Source organism: Malaclemys terrapin, chromosome 23 (genome assembly GCF_027887155.1).
Source record: "Malaclemys terrapin pileata isolate rMalTer1 chromosome 23, rMalTer1.hap1, whole genome shotgun sequence".
In the NCBI taxonomy this organism is placed as follows: Eukaryota; Metazoa; Chordata; order Testudines; family Emydidae; genus Malaclemys; species Malaclemys terrapin.
In genome coordinates, this window is record NC_071527.1 from 1,240,256 (window position 1) to 1,258,774 (window position 18,519).

Here is an 18,519-nt window from a genome sequence, read left to right on the forward strand (position 1 = left end):
GGGCAGGGTATATACGTACCGTAGGGCGGGGGCAGGGTACGTACCATAGGGCACAGAGGGTATGTGTGTACGTACCATAGGGCGGGGGGCAGGGTATATACGTACCGTAGGGCGGGGGCGGGGTACGTACCGTAGGGCACAGAGGGTATGTGTGTATGTACCATAGGGCGGGGGGCGGGGCGTATACGTACCGTAGGGCGGGGGCAGGGTACGTACCATAGGGCACAGAGGGTATGTGTGTATGTACCATAGGGCGGGGGGCAGGGTATATACGTACCGTAGGGCGGGGGCGGGGTACGTACCATAGGGCACAGAGGGTATGTGTGTACGTACCATAGGGCAGGGTGAGGGGGTACATACCGTAGGGCGGGGGCGGGGCGTATACGTACCGTAGGGCGGGGGCAGGGTACGTACCATAGGGCACAGAGGGTATGTGTGTATGTACCATAGGGCGGGGGGCGGGGCGTATACGTACCGTAGGGCGGGGGCAGGGTACGTACCATAGGGCACAGAGGGTATGTGTGTACGTACCATAGGGCAGGGTGAGGGGGTACGTACCATAGGGCGGGGGGCAGGGCGTATACGTATCGTAGGGCGGGGGCAGGGTACGTACCGTAGGGCACAGAGGGTATGTGTGTACGTACCATAGGGCGGGGGGCGGGGCGTATACGTACCGTAGGACGGGGGCAGGGTACGTACCATAGGGCACAGAGGGTATGTGTGTACGTACCATAGGGCGGGGGGCAGGGCGTATACGTACCGTAGGACGGGGGCAGGGTACGTACCATAGGGCACAGAGGGTATGTGTGTACGTACCATAGGGCAGGGTGAGGGGGTACATACCGTAGGGCGGGGGCAGGGCGTATACGTACCGTAGGACGGGGGCGGGGTACGTACCGTAGGGCACAGAGGGTATGTGTGTATGTACCATAGGGCGGGGGGCAGGGCGTATACGTATCGTAGGGCGGGGGCAGGGTACGTACCGTAGGGCACAGAGGGTATGTGTGTACGTACCATAGGGCAGGGTGAGGGGGTACATACCGTAGGGCGGGGGCGGGGCGTATACGTACCGTAGGACGGGGGCGGGGTACGTACCGTAGGGCGGACTGGCGCGCAGAGCGGGCGAGGCTGTTGGTGAAGGGGGCAGACAGGGTTATGGGGTGCTGCAGATCCTCGATGGATCTGCTCCAGGATTTCAGCTTTTCTAGCGCGCCGTCCTCGCCGCTTTCCAGACCCTCAAAATCAAACCTGGGCGGGAGAGGGGGACACACACACGGAGGCTTCATGGCAAGCGGCAGAGCAGGGCCGCCCGGGCCGGCCCGGTGCCCGAAGCTGGGGGTGCAGGAGTGGGACTGGCGCGCGCTAGCGAGGGCTGCAAGCGCACACTGACTCGTAAGCTGCATGGCAGGCGTAGCGGCCCGAGCGCGCTCCTGCTCGCAGCAAGCGCCCCAGCACCAGGGCAGAAATTCGCTTCCCCTCCAGGGACTCCTGCGTTCAAACACCTTCCCCGGAGCAGCCAGCCATCCCCAGGGCTAGCAGCAGGCAGGGCAGCGTGTCAGGAATATCATGGCCTCATATGCCCAGTGCAGAGCCTGCCACGGAAAAGCTCGGCCCCCGTTCAAACGCTCTTCTCCGTCCAACGAGCGACCAGCTCGGCCCTGCCCTGGCACACGTATGAAGGCGACGTGCACCGGCAGGGTTAGCGTGTTAAAATGACAGGAGGGTGGGAAATCCCACGGCCAGGGCCCAAAATGGCCAACAGTGGAGCGGCAAGAGGGTCACAAGGACAATGGAGACTCTCCTCGCCCCCGTATTAGCAACGAGTGGTGCCGGGTGCAGAGCACTTTGGCCCTATTCCACCCTGCCCTTCGCCGCCGGAGCCAGGGCCTGGAGAAGGGAGAGCGGGTGCGCCCACTCCCCTGCCTCGAACACACGCACAAGAGGACGTGCGAAAGGGGCAGCAGCAGAACGGTAAAAGGAAATGCTCTTTCACACCTGGCGTCGTCGGACTGCGGAACTCACCGCCACAGGAAGTCGCTGAGGGCAGGAGTGTAGCAAGATTCAGTCTCCTGCTTCGGGGCACTGGCCAATCTCTAACTCTTAGGGCCAGGATGACACCTTCATGGGGGGCATATTAGCCTGCTTCTGCCGGCCGTGGGAGTCTCACACCTTCCCCTGAAACACGTGGGCCAGTTGGCCCTTGGCTCTGAGCCAGTCGGGGACGCTCCCAAGAGGAGGGAGAATGGAGCCCAGGGGCATCAGCCCCTGCATCGTCCAAGAGACCCCGCCTGAGCAGTCTGACGGCCGTCACAGGCCGATTGCTGACGGGGCACCTGCAAACCCCGATCTCACCCGCTCTGCCCAGGGGGACGAGGAGTCGCGGCTGCCCCCGAAGAGCCCCCCGGGCACCGCAAACACGGGACTTACATCACAGCACACTGCGCGAAGGAGAGATACTCCACCAGGACGTCCAGGCCTTTGTTCTCGTCATTGAGAAACTCCCGAACCCACCTGCAGAGCGGAGCAGAGAGTGAGTCACCCCAGGGGCCGGCGAGCGGACGCGGTGCCTAGCGCTCAGGCTGGCCTCCTGCCCCGGGCGAGTTTCAGCCACAGGCCGGAGCCCCCCACCAGGCGAGCACCCAGCGTCACCGTGCCAGGACAGGACACCCTAGCAGGGAGGAGCCCTTGGGGCAGGGACCTCAGGGCAGGGACACGGTGTGATCACACCCAGCCCACACCCCAGAGCCAGGGGGAAATCAACACCGTAACACTACAGCGTCGCCATGACGATAAAGGGCCCATTGACGTCAGCGGGTCTGCGCACACGGAGCCCGGAGAACAGAGCTCAGGGTCTTGTGCCCCCTTGTCCTTCCCGCCCGGGGGATTCTCCGCGTTCCCCCGGTGTTACGCCACAGACCCCAGCCGTCACTCCTGACCACACGCAGGCAGGGACCCTACGGCTGGATTTCAGACAAAGGCAAGGGCAGCAGCAGCTGCAGGGGCTGAGGCCCCTGGGAAAAGCTGGCCCTTGGCTCACTTTGTCCTGGGGCGGTTTCCGCTCACAGACTGAGAACCCGGCAGCGCCGAGGAATTCAGGGTTAAGCCGCCCTCGGCCCACCCTGCTACAGGCACCTGCTGTGGCCTGAAGATTGCACCCCCAGCCGCCTGGCTGTTATCTGGCAGGGCCAGAGCCTTCGGCTCCGCTCTGGGTTGTGCTGGAAAGTGGCTTCCCCACCCCTGTGCCCCCAAAACGCTCGCAGGCCAATTTCTCCTCCCCCGGCTCAGGGGATCCTGCACCAGGAGCTGTATGCTGGGAACCCGTCCCGGCCGTGTCCACGGTCCGCATGGGCGTTACCTGGTGGGGAGCAGGGGCGGCAGCTCTTCGGGCAGGGCATGGCATGGCATGCACGTGCGTTATTCAGCTGGGGGCACACGCGTGTGCATTACTGGGGCAGGGCACAGGCATGTTAGTTAGTCGGATGAATCCACGCATGTTATTCAATCAGGGCACGTGCCCATGTGTTAGTTAGTGGGGGCATGCACACGTGTGTCATCGGGGGGTGCACGCACACATGTGTGATTGGGGGTGCACGCGCACGCATGTGTGTGACATTGGGGGGTGCACACACGTGTGATTGGGGGTGCACGCATGTGTGTGACATTGGGGGGTGCACACGCATGTGATTGGGGTGCACATGTGTGATTGGGGGTGCATGCATGCCTGTGACATTGGGGGTGCACGCACGTGTGATTGGGGGGTGCACACACGTGTGATATGGGGCGGGGTGTGACATTTTCCAAAGCGCGGTGCCGGGGGCCGTGTGATCTGGCACGAGTCAGACCCGGAGCTGTCTTGGAGCCGTTTCTCCTGTGGGGGAGGGGCCGGCGAGCCCGCCCATTTCCTGTCTGTCTGCGCTCCAGCGCCTCGCCCCCGGCTCGTTTCCTGTCTGAGGCCGTGCTGCTATTTTAGGGCTCTCGGGGGGGTTAAAGGGCACCTGGGCTGGCGAAGACAAACCCAGCCGCTGCTGCAGGCTGGGGAGGGGACCCCACGTGGACCCTGAGTGGGTGCATGTGCTGGGCGGTAGCACGTGGCAGCTTGTGTGTGCGCAAGCGTGCACACGTGTGTGTGCGTGAGAGGCCACATGTGTGCGGAGGTTTGTGCACGTGTGAGCGTGCACACGCAGGGACTGTCTGGACCTCCCTTCTGCATCAAACCTTCCTGCAGCCTCCTCCCCACCCACTGGGCCCCGCTCTGCCACCCCCACGGCAGCTCCTGCTCTCCACCTGCTGCCCACGGTGACCCGGTTCACCTGTGTGGGGGACTCCAGCACCGCTGGTGAACCCAACCCCCTTGCTCTATGGACGGCGCAGGAACGGACGGGCTCAGAGCAGGGGCCCATCTAGCCTGGTATCCCGGCGCTGGCAGAGGCCAGCACTCGCTGCTCCCGAGGAAGGGACAAGAACTCCTGAAGCAGGAGTCCTGGGGAGGGGAGAGGTGGAATCCAGAGCAGGAGAGCCAGGTTTCTCCAACCCCTCGACAGAAACTCCCCAAAAGCAGAACAAAGACCCCAGGTGCTGATGCCTTTAAACCCCTCAGGCTGCGTGGCTCAGGGGAGACGCACAGGGCCACAGGGGAAGAGACAGGGACACTCGGGGGGGCGGGGTTAGCTGCGGGAGGACCAGCCGAGGTCAAAGCAAGCTGACCTGGAGAAAGAGAAACAGAGCAGGACCCTGGACGCCCCCAGAGGACTATGACCCCAGACCAAAGAATGCTCTGGAGCGCTGGGGAAACTGAGGCAGGGTTTATTATTGTTGTCTCGCTCTCTGTATTTCTCCTGCTGTTCAGTAACGAGCAATGGTGTTAGGATCCTGTGAAAAGTCTCTGCGTGTCCTGGGTTATACCTACCACGTGCCCTTGCAATGTTAACTGTGGGCCTGGGGCACGGCGTGACATGAGTGCCGGGAGAGGGTGTGTCCAAGCTCTGGGGTGGGGGGGCTGGTGGGTCAGCACGGTCTCGGGGACTGCGGGGTCTGAGCTCTCTGGAGAAGGTGCTCGGCCGACCCCAAGCCAGGGGAAGTGCCTGGGCTGAGTTTAGACTCCGGAGGTTTAAAGACCATGGCCCAGCGAGTGGGGGCGACCGGGGGGGTGGGGGGGGCTCAGCTGGACCTGGGACAGGGCGTTCAGAGGGAGCCGTAGCCTCATCCCCACAGTGACGGTCCCACCAGCACCCTGTGCTGTTTCCCGTCTCCCCCCCACCCCGCCCAGCCAGGGAGCTGCTGACTCTGCGCAGGATGTGAGCTCCGGCCTCAGCATCCGCTGGAAGGAGCGCCTGGCCGCTGTGAGCCCGCGGCGCTGGCCAAGGACAGGAACAATCCCAGTTCCTGTGCCAGCCGGTATTTCCCCTCCAGCTGCAGCTGGGCCCGCAGGGGTGGGGACGCGGCACCCGCTGAGCGGACACGGCCCTGGGAACGTCCTGCACGGCCACCGCAACAGGGGCGGCGTCAGCCGGGGCAAGATCATGGGGGGAAGACGTCTGACGGCAGCGTTGTAGCCCGGCCCGCCCAGGGCAAAGGGAAGCGAGGCCAGACGAGCCTGCAGGGTCATTGCCTGCACCCCTCCCTGCGGCACATACATCAACGTGTTGGCCCCACTGAGCCTCAAAGAGCCAGGGGACCGGCTTATGGACATGGGGTCAGGGCACAGTGCTGGGAGCCCTGGGTTCGAATCCCCGCTCTGCCACGGGCCAGCTGAGGGACCTTGGGCCAGTCTAGTCCCCTCCCTGGGCCTCAGTTTCCCCATCCAGCCTGACACTGAAAGCTTTTGGGAGCAGGGTCTGTCTCTTGCTCAGTGTCCAGCGCTGTGCATACATCATGGGACCCTGACCTCTAACTCCACCCACCCCACTGCTCTGTGGGAGCCGGTTCTGGTCCGACAGACATGATGCACCCGGACCTGTCCCAGCGTTCCCTGTGCTCACCCCCAGCCCTGGCACGAGCCAGCGAACCCCCTCGCCCTTGGCACACCGGGGCTGGGGAGCGTCTGGCTTGGGCAGCCGGGCTCCATTTTTATTCCTGTTCATGGCTTCAGCCTCTGGTCGCCCCCTAGCCCCTTCCCTTCCCACCAATGTAACCTACTTAACCCACCAGGCTCCACAGCGCCCTCCTCCACCCCCTGTAACCACCTCCAGCAAGTGCTTTTCACCTGGGAGCTCAGAGCCCTTTGCACAGGAAGGAGAAGTAGAATTCTGCCCATTTTAGAGAGGGGGAAACTGAGGCACAGAGTAGGGCAGTGACCTATCCCTAACCATTACCCAGACCCTACCCTAGCGAGCCAGTGGCACACACAGCAACCGACCCAGGTCCCCTGGCTCCCAGCCCTGTGCTCTACCCACCGCGCCAGGCTGCCACTAGTCCTGCTTCAGCCAATGAGACAGCAACCGGTCGCCCTCCCTCCCTCCGAGGGAAATCGACAGCACCAGGGGAAACGCTTATTGATTTGCGGAGTGGTTTGCCACAGCGCTGCGTAGGAAGCAGTGGGTTCTCGAGCCAGGCCTTGTCTACACGAGACGCAAGGCCTTGCGGATACCCCTGGGTTGGGAACAACACTCGAGCTTCCAAGCACAGATCGCTAAAGCCAAGAAGTCTCACCGCAGACGGGGCTTGGGCCCAATCAGGCCCACCTGGGGGAGACAAAAGGGGCGGTTGGCCCCAGGCCCCCGATTTGAGAGGGCCCCCAAACCGAGTGGCACAGCAGCCTGGCATGTCCCTCGCGATGGAGGGGCGGGTGGGCCAAACCTGAGTGGTGCTGCCATCCCACAGGGCAGAGCGAGAATTCCCCAGCAGGCAGCCCGGGGCATCCTGGCCCGAGGAGCGGGGAGGCCATGACAAAAAGGGCCTTGGCCGCTATGGAACGATGCCTGAACTGTAGCGAAGGGGGAGCCGGCCATGCACAGCCTGAATCCGGAGCACGGAGCAGAGCTGAGCCCCGCCGCTCTGCTGGCTCCAGCTCCAGACCGAGCCCGGCTGCTCCTCGCGCTAGTGGCACCTACCCAATGTGGTTGGTCCTCAGGGAGATCTCCAGCTCCCGCAGCACTTTGGTCGATTCCTGCACCCTCCGTCTGAACTTCTGCCAACAGAGTCCCCCCGTTAGGAACAGCAACCAGCCCCGGGACCCGAGCCCAGCTCCCTCCACCCCTGGCAGAAACCACCTCCCCGCCCAGACCAGAGCCAGCCCCGTGCGCTCTCTGGGGCTGGGACCGTCTGTTCTGCGTTTGCCATACAGCGTAGGACAAATAGCTAGAGATCAAACAGCTCCGTTTTACAGGGGGACCCAGTCAGTCACGTGGGGACAGATTCTCCAGAGCTCTCCGGGCCGGGTTTGCAGGGACTTACCACCCACGGACGGGGTCGGATCCCCACCCCACCCAGCTGCCCCCACTGCAGCACTGATGGAGGGGGTGGGATAATGGGGCTGCCTACAACGGCACGTAGCCGATCTGCGACGGCTAGCAGCAAATATCTCCAACGGCCGGTGATGGGACACTAGATGGGGAGGGCTCTGAGTTCTACAGAGAATTCTTTCCCAGGGGTCTGGCTGGTGGGTCTCACCCACATGCTCAGGGTCGAACTGATCACTAGATTTGGGGTCAGGAGGGAATTTTCTCCTGGGTCAGATTGGCAGAGACCCTGGGGGTTTTTTGCCTTCCTCTGTAGCCCGGGGCACTTGCAGGTTTAGACTAGTGTAAATGGCGGGTTCTCTAACACGAAGTCTCTAAACCACGATGTGAAGACGTCAGTAACTCAGCCAGAGGTTCTGGGTGTATTACAGGAGTGGGGGGGGTGAGGTGCTTTGGCCTGCGACATGCAGGAGCTCAGACTAGCTGATCACGATGCTCCCTTCTGGCCTTAGAGTCTACGAGGTTTTCCAAAGCACTCGGTGCCCAAGGTTTGAAAAGCTGGCCCCCTATTTTGATCCCTAAATGCCGCATCACCAACCCCAGGTGTCCGAGGGTCACGAGCCCGCCCCGATAATCAGGAGACTGGCTTATCAATGTTAAAGTTTTTTTTTTAAATAAACCCCAGAGTTTTTCTGTGATTTGCCTTTTGGTTCGTGTGTCTGAGCTTCTCTCTGCAACCCCAGTAGCTAGAAACTTCCTGTGTTTTAAATGAAAGCTGAGATTTCCCCCAACCTCACAGGACTCCAGGAGCTGGGGCTTTGGGAAATCCAGGAGAGCCAGCAACACTCTCACTGGAAGCTGAGCTCCTTGGAAATTCTGGCTCATGGCACCCTGTGTCCGAAGATCTAATTCAGGACCCCTGGAGCGGGCCAGCTCTCGATGTAATCGCAAGGTTTGCGTGGGTTATTTCTGTAACCACAGACGGTTTGTTCTGGAGGAGGCGCTGCCCAGGGAGGGGGTCGCTCCGCGCTCACCAGGCGGCCAGGGCGAGTCCAACGAGCACAGCTGCGGTCAGAGCTCAGCGTCGGTGCGACGTGCCCGTGATGCCACTGCTCTCAGCCTGCGCTGCTGGGAAACCCTCGAGCTCTGAGAAACGCCTCGCACGGCTGCTGGGCCAGAGCTGGTAGCCAGGACCCCAGCGCGGGCGTCTCTGGCACAAATGCTTCATCGCCCTCGAAGCCCCCCGCGTTTGGATTTGTAAGAGGAGGGTCTCCGTGGCCACAGCTCACGGCCGCCGTGTGAGCCCCCCCAGCTCACGGCCGCCGTGTGAGCCCCCTCAGCTCACGGCCGCCGTGCGTGGCCCCCCCAGCTCACGGCCGCCGTGCGTGGCCCCCCCAGCTCACGGCCGCCGTGCGTGCCCCCCCAGCTCACGGCCGCCGTGCGAGCCCCTTACCTTCCGAGTCACGCCAGGGTCCAGGAAGGTCTGCAGCTTCTGGATGTAGGTATGGGGAGGGTTCTTCACCTGGAACCGCTCCTGGAGGGGAGGAAAGGGCATGACTGCGGGTGCCAGGAGGAGGAGGAGTCGTGGCCTGGAGGGGGAAGCGTGGGCATCAGTGGCTGGGACGGAGCGAGAGCTGCAAGGGGCGCGCACGGCTCTGACTCGCTGCTCCCATTAGCCGCAGCCCTGGATCACCCCGACGGCTCCTGTGGCCAGCCCTGAGCACAGAGTGACTCCTACGTCTGCGCGGACCCGGCCTTTTCCCTGCCCCCGGCCCGGGAGCCCCAGCGGCCCCTGCCCCCAGCCTTCTGCCCACTCAGACCCGAGCCGCGGCTGGCGTTACAGCCCCGGTACCTGGTCGCAGATCAGGTCCCATTTTTTCTCGTTGTCATACTGGCGCAGGAGCCGGGCTTTGTCGGGGGGCAGGTTCATGGAGCTCTGCAAAGAGGAGAGATGACAGGCGACATGAGGGGGGGCTGTGGGCGGCTGGACCCCTCCCCGTCGGGTCACATGCCCCGGCCCTGGTGCTGACGGCTAGGGCTGGCCTGTTCACTCCCGCAGGCCTGAGCGGGAACCAAGGCAGACTGGGAGCGGTGCCAATACCCCCCTGAGCCCCCGGCCCAGCTCCAGGCCCCTGCCCACCCCGGCCCAGCTCCGACAAAGCACATCTGGAAGGCACTGAAATGAAGCCGGGCCAGCGGCGCACGCGGGGGTTCCTACCCTGGGGGGCGCTGTGCCACTGCTGAGCCATACGGCTGGAGGCCTTCATCACGGGGGGTCACTGAAGGTCCCATGTTGCTAATTTGTGCTGCCAGAACAGATATCCGGGTCCTGCTCCAGCTACCCCGGTACCCTCAAGCGGGGCCACACCCTCGCTGGTGCAAATCCGCCCCTCACCCCTGTGACGCCTGTGGGTCTGGCCCAGCGCCCTTCACCTCCCGTCATGCACCCCACATCTCCGGGGCAGAGCTGGGGCGACAGCCCTGCCCCCTAGCGTGGCCTGCTCCTTGGTTTTGGGGTCAGGGAGCAGAGGGGAAGCAGGCCAGGGCCTGGTTGCTAGCGGTGGGCGAGGGTTTTAAGCCAGTTACCACCGAGGGGGAGGGGGAGGGGGAGACAGAGCTCCGATTGCACCGCAGAACTAAGACATGACTTCATCGCCTAATGGCTTTAGCACACGCAGCGCCTCAGCACAGGCCAGACGAGAAGGAGCCCACCAGGACCCCCACGCTGCCCCTTGTGCCAGCCCCGCCTGCCGCAGGGGTTCGGAGACAGGCAGCGTCCTGCCCCATCGGCGAACAGAGGGCAGACGACCTGCCAGATCCCGCGGCCCAGGGCCTCTGGCTGCATCCCGGCCTCCTTGGAAATTCAAGGCAGCTGCAGCTGCACAATGGTCCTTTTGTTCTGGTCTCGGTGTCTCCCAGCCACGGCATTCCTGGGCCATGCCCGACCGCCCTCCGCTGGCTGCACCCTCAGCGGAGCCTGGCCTCCTGGGCACCAGATAGGGTTACTCCTGGCTGTGACCTCGGGCCTCTCCTGTCCTGCGTCGGCCTTGCCTGCTTAGATTGTAAGCGGCCCGGGGCAGAGACTGGCTCTCGTGTTGCCCCTGGGCAACGCCTGGCTCCAGGCTCTGATCTCAGCTGGGCACCCCAGCACTGCTGGAACTGTTCGTTTCAATATGAGCGACACTCTCCTCCCAGCTCAGCCCCTGCACCATGCCCCGGAGGTGGGGCTAGCACCAGGGCTAGGCATCAGCGGGAGTCGAGGTACAGTGACACCCGAATCTTCAGTGGTGTCTTCACGCGTTGCTCACTGACACGGCTGCGAGCACTCGTGCAAGCAGGGCACCTGCATTTACTGCCGGGGTGTTTACACGCAGTGATTAGCCCCCCCACTCGTTGGGCACAGGCCTGGCGCTGGAGCGGCTTTGGCTGGGAGACGCGTTCCACGGTCACTGCACAGCGCGGCTCGTTGGGCCTCCTTCCTGTGACTGCCGTCGCACGAAATCTCGCCATATCGCAAACCATCGCTTCCCGTCTACACCAGCTTCCTCTCTGTGCTAACCACAGCCTGGCTCCCGCCGGAGCGCCGCGCTCCACCACTTCCTGCGATGAGCTGCGCTGGGCGGGCGCAGGAGGGGAGCCAGGGGCTGCCACCACTTCCCAGCACCAGCGAGGACTGTCGGCTGGCGGTATTGGGCTGCTCCACGCCCGCTCGCTCGCCCAGCAGAGCAGACTGGGAGGTTTCATCCCCTGGACTAGGCCCAGCGGCCTCGGAGGGCAAAGGCCCCAGGACCCAGCACTGGCCCCACCAGCATCTGCCCTGGCCAAGTGTTCGTTCGAGGCAGGTGCCCCAGTCCCAGGCAGACAGGAGCCCCTGAAGGATGCCGGGAGCATTCAGGTCTCTTCCCTTCTACGTCCCCTTTATCTGGGCACCCGTTTCTTCCGATCCCCCCTGCCCTGCCCAACCCCCATGCGAAGGGCCAGGTGGTGATGGACCAATGCCTCAGGGCCTGGCACCCACAGGACAGGGGCGAGGGGCAGCAGCTGTGTCCTGGAAGCAGTGGGGTCAATGCTGGCTATGGGGCCACGCAGCTCTGTGGGTTTCCTATGGAGGGTCCCGGTTTGGCCCCCCCTTGATCCAAGCCTGCAGGAAACGCCAGCCCAAAGCGCTGGGATATGGAGTGTCATCACGAGGCCTTTGGGGCCACATCCTCCCCCAGGCAGTGGGCCAGTCCTAGTCCTAGAAGCCAGTCGCTGGCGCCCCTCGTTCGAAGCTGCCCCGGCCCGAGGGGAGGGCGCTCAGCTAGGAAAAGAGAATTCTGCCTCCCCTCTGCTTCGTCCTCCCTCAGCTCCCTGGAGCGCAGAGCTCTTTGCAGTGCCCTCGGAGTCTCTCTCCCGTCCTCCGCCAGACACCTGGAAATTGGGCGCCGTCTCTCTAGGAACCGCGCTGAACGGCCACAGCCTACGTAAACCTCCCCGGCTGGCGCAAGTCACGGCGGGGTCAGTTCAGGCCACCGAGGAGCTGGTGCCCGTAGGGTTCAGATCAGGACATCTTCCCAGACACGCTCAGGGATGCCCACCGACCCAGGGGCAGGGGGACAAGAACCAGAACAGCCCAGACCAGAACGTCATGCCCCAGCTTGGCTGCAAAGCCCATCTGTGACGGTCCCTGAGACTGTGTCCGGATCTCTCCTTTGAGCGTGACTCGATTTCCCCCCGCTGACTGGGTCAGTTTCTCTCACTCCTGAGGTTTGACGGGAATTGTTTATCAGGCAGCCCCCACCTCTGCCAGAAAAGCCGCGTGGGACAGCCTCAGGCCGTTCCTGTCAGGGCTTCCTCCTCCACTGCGAGCGCTGGCCATCCCCAGCGGCTCCGGGCCGTCCCCACGCCAAGGCCGAGCCAGGAGCTATGAACCCTCCTGCTTCCCAGCATGAGCCAGCCAGGCTGGGAAGAGCTGCCGGTCGCCGCGTCTGCGGTTTCCTGCACCTGCCGCTGAGGTGGCTAGCGCTGGCGACCATCCCAGCCAGGAACCTGGAGCAGGCCAGATCCAGACCCCCCCTGCCTAGCCTGTTCCGTCCCCACCCAGCGCGTGACCAGCACGGAGGGACAGGACCAAGATCACCCAGGGAGTCTGTGGCAGACCCAGGCCTCCCAGCTCCCAATCCACCATTTTAACCACTAGGCCACGTTCCCTCCCACCCCATCCGCACAGCCGGGGGCGCGGGCTTGGACCCAGGCCAGGGGAGCAGCAAGATCACACCCTGAGCGCCCCATTGACAGAGAAACATGAAAGGGAGAAGGAGAGTGAGGCAGGCTCCTTCCTCCGGCCCCCTCCCGGGCTTCTGTCCTTTCGAACGAACGAACGTCAGCCAGCGGCTGCACTGGGGGAGTTTTCCACACCGCCCCCCTGCATCGCCTCGTCACAGAAACAAGAGGCAGCGCGGGGCGGAGGGAAAGCAAAAACCAAACCGAAAAATAATAGAGCTCATCTTGGCTTGTGTTCAGCTGCAGAGAGACAGAGTGTCGTCAGTGGAGACAGAAACCGCATTGTGCAAAACTGGGCTGCCTGAGAGGAGAAAAGGAAACTTTAAAAACATCAGCTGACTTTCCCCCGGCCTGGATCCGGGTCCTGGGGGGGAAGGGGCTGGCTTTATTTCTAGCCCAGAGGACGGAAGGTGGTTTTCCCACTGACTCATGGGTCGTCCCCTTAACACAAAGGCACGTTCCCCCCACTCCCCTCCAATCCGTGCCCCTGCCCACAGCCTTGCTCAGCCCAGAGGAGGAGCTGGGGGAAGCTGGACATATGGCCAGATGAAACGGGATATTGTTGTGGCTCGAACGCTCCCCCCAGCTCCCTCACGAAGCAGCCAGAACTGGCTGTTTTCAGGGGGTCCCGGGAGAGAGGCCCCCCCACCCCCACAGCAGCATGCTATTGTCTCTGGGCCCGATCCTGCCCGGCCCCAAACCTCACCCCATGAGATGCTGAGCGGCATTCAGGGTCACAGCCAAGTGACAGGAGCGGATGATTGGGAGCAGGGAGGTGGGGGCAGCATGACCCCACTAAGCCCAGCCCTCCACCCCCACAGATTCTCACTAGGGCGCTGGTCAGAGCATGTGGCAGACCAGCGGAGGGGGGCAAAGCTCAGATGGACACGTGCCCGATGGGGCCTGACTCTCGCGATGGCCCCATGACTCCTGGGCTGTGTGGGGTGTTCCTGAAAGCCCCAGCTCCAGGAGTCAGGTGATGGAGTCAGGAGTCAGGCCCACTGAACCCACGCTGTGAATTTAAACCAGTGGTTTGGCTCTGATATTGCTTTGAGAGGCTGCTTTCCGCAGCTCCCCGAGCGTTTAGAAACCAACTGCAGTTACACCGGTGTCACTTCCCTGGGCAGCCAGGCCTGGGGGCTGGTCCCTCCTGGGTGTGGAGAACGGCAGGCAGCCGAGGCCCCTAATGGTCCCTCTGGCAGCTTTACAACGGCCTGGTTTTTAAGCCCAGCTCAAGGCGGCAATTCGGCGGCAGGTCCTTCGCTCCGAGAGGGAGTGACGGCCTCACCGCCGAACGGCTGGACGTGCCGCCCCCCTCTTCACTGGCCGCCCCAGGCACCTGCCCAGCGCCTTCCGTATCACCCCTGCCGCTGGGCTCGGGTGCCAGAGCCCCACTCCACCGCCCCAGCCTGGCAGCGGCTCCCAGGCTGGAGCAGGAGGCTGCTGGCCAGCGCTTAGCCCAGGGTGGTTCTTCTGCTGGGCCCAGCCTGCCCCGGCTGCTGCAGCCCAAGTCCGGCCCTGGCTTGTCTCCCTCGTGAGTCTGCGCCAAAGCCTCCACCGATCCCAGCTCAATCCACGCTCAGGAGCTAAAAGGATCCCCAGGCAGAGTTCAGGAGACCCCTTCGGCTAACCCAGGCTTCCAGCCCCCCCGCCTCGCCCCCCAGCCGGGAAACGGCTGCAGGAAGGAGAAAGCATCTTATCTCACTGCCCAGCCACTCCCGCCGGGGCAGCGACGCCCAGCCGCCATTTCCAGGCTCCTCGGGCCTCCCCGCCCCTCAGGCTTGGGCCTGCCAGCCGGAGCAGAGCGGCCTGGGATGGCGGCGTGGTGGCTCGTGCCCCTAGGAGCGCGGCTTTGCCCTGGGCCTGGATAGGAAACCACAGGGAGGTCGGATCAAACCCGGGTCTCGCTGCCCCAGGCCCCGCTAGCTGATCACTCCCACCTCCGGGGGCTGGGAGAGGACCTGGTCTGGCCAGCCCAGCGTCCCATCGCCAGCAGTGCAAGAAACGCAGCTGGGGGCGGACGGCCCCAGGAACTGACACGCGCAGCTCGAGCCTGGCTTAGATGCTGAAGCACGACAGTTCATGTCCCTTCCAAAACTCTTGCTGATTTTTAATCACCCTGGCTAGTCTCGGTAGCCGGAGAAACGTCGAATCCCTTTGTATAAACCCTGCTAAGATCCTGGCCTCCAACCGCGTCTTGTGGAGCTGAGTTCCACAGGCTAAATGCACAGTGTTGGAGGAGAGGCGCAGCACAAGGATCTCACTGGTTTCCAGGCACAGCCAGTGCCAGGAAGATACTTGAGGGCTGGAAGGAGTGCAAAGACTAGCAAAAACAACAATGACTTGTAAGTGCAGGACGAGACAGCTAAATATGTCCAGGCTGCGTGGTCCAGGGGCTGGGGTTTTCCAGGACAATAACTCTCTGCAAACATTAGACAAGCATGCGCACCTAGGATGGAGGGGGGTTACTTAGCGTGGACTGAGGGGGTCTGGACTGGGAGAAACAGGGGGATCACTGGCACTGAGTTCAGACACTAAGGAGCTGAGGGCCTTGTCCAAGGATCCCAAATGACCTGCGGTTCCTTATACAAAATCAGAACTTTTGGTTCCCTTGAGCACATGGCCTGGGAGATGCTTTCCCAGGTGACCCGGCCGTGCCGCAGACAGAGCCACCATCCAGCAACGCCACCAAAAGGCAGCAAATTCAGGACCGAGGAAACATCTTCCCACAGCGCAGAGCTAGACGGCGGAACTCCCTGACACAGGGTGTCACCGAGGCCGAGAGTTCAAGGAGGACGGGACGGATGCCTCGATAAGAAGAACACGTGGAGTTCTAGCAGTTAGCGTGAAGGCGGGGTATCCTTCAGCAGGGAGTTCCACAGGTTAGTTACCCTTTGCATTGAAAAGCTGTCCCTTCTGTCCTGTATGCACGTGCCGCCGTCCAATGACTCTTGCTGGGATGGGGTAAATAGGGCCGACAAGAGCAGCCTGTAGTGTTTTATGGGCCTCTCTCGTGTTGGCTCCAGATTCATACTGAGAGTCTGCGGCAGGCGTCCTGGGTCACTCTTGTGCCCTAGCCACAGCTTTGTTTGCACGGCACACTAGTGCAAACCCCCACAGCACAGGCAAGGGCCGAAGTCCTTCCTCCGGTCTGGACAATCCTGGAAACGCTTTGTCACCATCCCACGCCCTCCTGTCGGACCTCTCCAGCACACGCCCAAGAGCACGCATTCAACCCACAGCACTGCAACGGAACCGTGCACAGAACCAGCCTGGCACTCGGCTCACGCCCTCCCTAGTTCCAGGTCAACTCTTATTTTTATAACAAGCCCGACCGCAAATTACAGCGTCCGCGTTCTGCAAACCGACAACTAAGGAGGCAGGAGAGTGTTTTCCACCCGCCAACCAGCCCTGCTCGTTCCCCTGGGCTCGGCTGACGCCAGGAGCCGGGCTTAGCTGGCTGTCAGGACCAGGAGTTAAATCCACCCCCAGCCCCTTTGCTCTTCTCCCCTAAGTCACATCAAGAAGCCAAACCCGCCTGCGTCCTGCTCGGGGGCTGTTTACTTCTCAGGGGAGCACCGGAAAGAGCCAGCAGACTTCCTCGCAGCAAGCTTCAAAGCCCCAGCGCAGACAGCGGCACCTCTCTATTCTTTCCCCTTTGGCAATGGCCGCATCCCGGGGGATTTCACCTTAACACCATCCAGGCCGGCAGCTCCGGCCAGGCACCAGGGCCAGCCCCATCCTCTCGCTCGAGCGGGGAATCGGGGGCTCCGTTTGGATCAGGGAGGCAGGGACCCAGCAGTTTGCTCCCAGCTGGGACCGATCCCGGGACTCTCCAGTCTGAGGTGCCTAGAGTGTAAAACACGGCTAACGAGTCGGCGAAGGGAGACGAGCAGATGACAAGCACCCCGTGAGAGGCAGGGATCCCCACCACTCACCGCCCGTCCCGAGAGCCAGGCTAGGCACCCGGGCGGTTCTCAAGGGACTCCTGGGCAGAGAAACCGCTGGACTTGCTGTGGGATTGATGCCGTCTCTTAGGGCCGTTCTAGAGGCCTAAATACTTGTAACAACCCGGCCATTAGGCACATGTGAAAATCCCAGCCCCAAGTCAGTAGCCACTAGCTACTTATCACTTGCATCCCAGGCGCTGCAGGAGGCACGGCCCCTCGGAAAACCAGGCCCTCGGTTTAGGCACCTAACAGAGCTCCAGTCACCTCCCCTGCAGAACCCAGCATCTGGAAAGCGCCTGCCTTAGCCCCTGCGGTGCCGCATGGGGGGGTGCGGCGCTTGGAGAGGCAGAGCAGCCGGGGGGGGGGAAGAAAAGCCCAATGCTCGAATGCTGAGCGGTGTGAAACGTGGGATCCCCTGCCCTTGTGCTCCCAGGGCAGAGCCACTCCCACGGGGCATCGTGCCGTTTCTTTACGGCCCCCCCGCCGCTGAAAAAAACAACAATCAAAAAGCAGTTGGGTTCGGTTTTTCCCCACGCGTGGAAGACGCGCTTCGAAAGCGCAGCCAGAGACACAGGGCTGCATTCTGCCCCCGGTCTGGCACCCCAAGCTCCATTGAGTGACCCCACACCCGCAAGAGCAGAATCAGCCCCAGGGCCCAGCACTGCCGGCAGGAGGCTTTTGGCCCAGGCGAGAAGCCAGCCGGGCGGCTCCATACGGAGCTCTCCCGCCGCGGTTCCAGGTTATTTCGGATCAGAGCCTCCAAACTCCTAGGTCCTTTCTCAAAGCTCTGCTCTGGGCTCTAAAGGGCTCCAAGTCAGTGCCAAGGTTTTACTTCTTAAACCTCTGGTGTGCAAATCCAGTCAGGGGGCACGAGCGTCCCCTGCACCCGCCCTTGTCCGGGCACCCCAAGCCTAGCCCGGAGGGACCGGGGATAACACGACGAGTCTGAGTCTCCAGCGGCCGCCCCTTGTGTTCTCAGTCAGGGCCTGGCTGCATTAGGGACTGGGGCAGTGACGCAGCCGGCGCAGACGCTGCGAGTTGTTCCGAGCAAGGCCAGCTCTGGTGACCATTGCAACGCGTCTGCATTACTGCATTTTGCTGCTGCCGCTTTTTGGGTGCATGTGTCCCTGTGACGAAGTGGGACTGTTCTTAACGTTTCCTCTGAATACTGGGTGGGGACCTCAGTTTCTGACTGACCCTCTGTCGCCTGGCAACTAATGGCCAGGCCCTTCCCCCCTGCAAGGGGATGCTAAAGGTGTGGGAGAACAAAGAGGTCAGGTGACCTCCTGGCCCGGGGAAAGAGACAAAGCCCAGAGAAGGAGGGGCTGGAGGGGGTTTCATTTTGGAGTTGCCTGGGGACGGGGAGTGAGGGCAGACGGGGGTGTCTGGCTCGCGGGACCCCAGGATGGACCCGGCCGAGGGATCCGGTTCGCTGGACCTACAAGTTCTGTTTTAGACCGTGTTCCTGTCATCTAATAAACCTCTGTGTTACTGGCTGGCTGAGAGCCACATCTGACTGAGAAGTGGGGGTGCAGGACCCTCTGGCTTCCCCAGGACCCCGCCGGGGCGGACTCGCTGTGGGAAGCGCACGGAGGGGCATATGCTGAATGCTCTCAGGAGGTGAAGCCGTGTGAGCTTCTTGCCCTGAAGACAGTCTGCTCCATGGGAAAGGAGGCTCCCCAGAGTCCTGACTGGCTTTGTGGGGAGCAGTTCCAGAGCATCGCCCGGGGACTCCGTGACAGTCCCTAATGCAGACAGGGCCCCAGCAGCGATGTAGACCCGCTTTGCAGAGGTCTGCACACGGTGCGAGTTCACGGTCTCGCTCTGTGATTTGCACCGAGCTGGGGAGGGCAACTGGCAGAGAGGTGGACCCAGTCTAGCGCTCACTTCTGCATGGAGGCTCTCCTATG

General features: G+C 62.6%; 1 protein-coding gene across 3 annotated transcripts in view; it reads right to left on the bottom strand.

Annotated features, from left to right (window-relative positions):
• FMNL3 (formin like 3) overlaps positions 1-18,519 on the bottom strand; it is a 46,354-nt gene that overhangs the window by 17,650 nt on the left and 10,185 nt on the right. For 2 of the 3 annotated variants that reach the window (XM_054012880.1, XM_054012881.1), the window contains exons 2-6: positions 9,250-9,333; positions 8,851-8,931; positions 7,050-7,126; positions 2,428-2,511; positions 1,096-1,248 (exon numbers count right to left, since the gene is read on the bottom strand). In XM_054012880.1, the coding sequence (XP_053868855.1) occupies positions 1,096-1,248; positions 2,428-2,511; positions 7,050-7,126; positions 8,851-8,931; positions 9,250-9,333 (479 nt within the window). The remainder of the gene's footprint in view (positions 1-1,095; positions 1,249-2,427; positions 2,512-7,049; positions 7,127-8,850; positions 8,932-9,249; positions 9,334-18,519) is intronic. The other variant, XM_054012882.1, reaches the window with a different exon arrangement.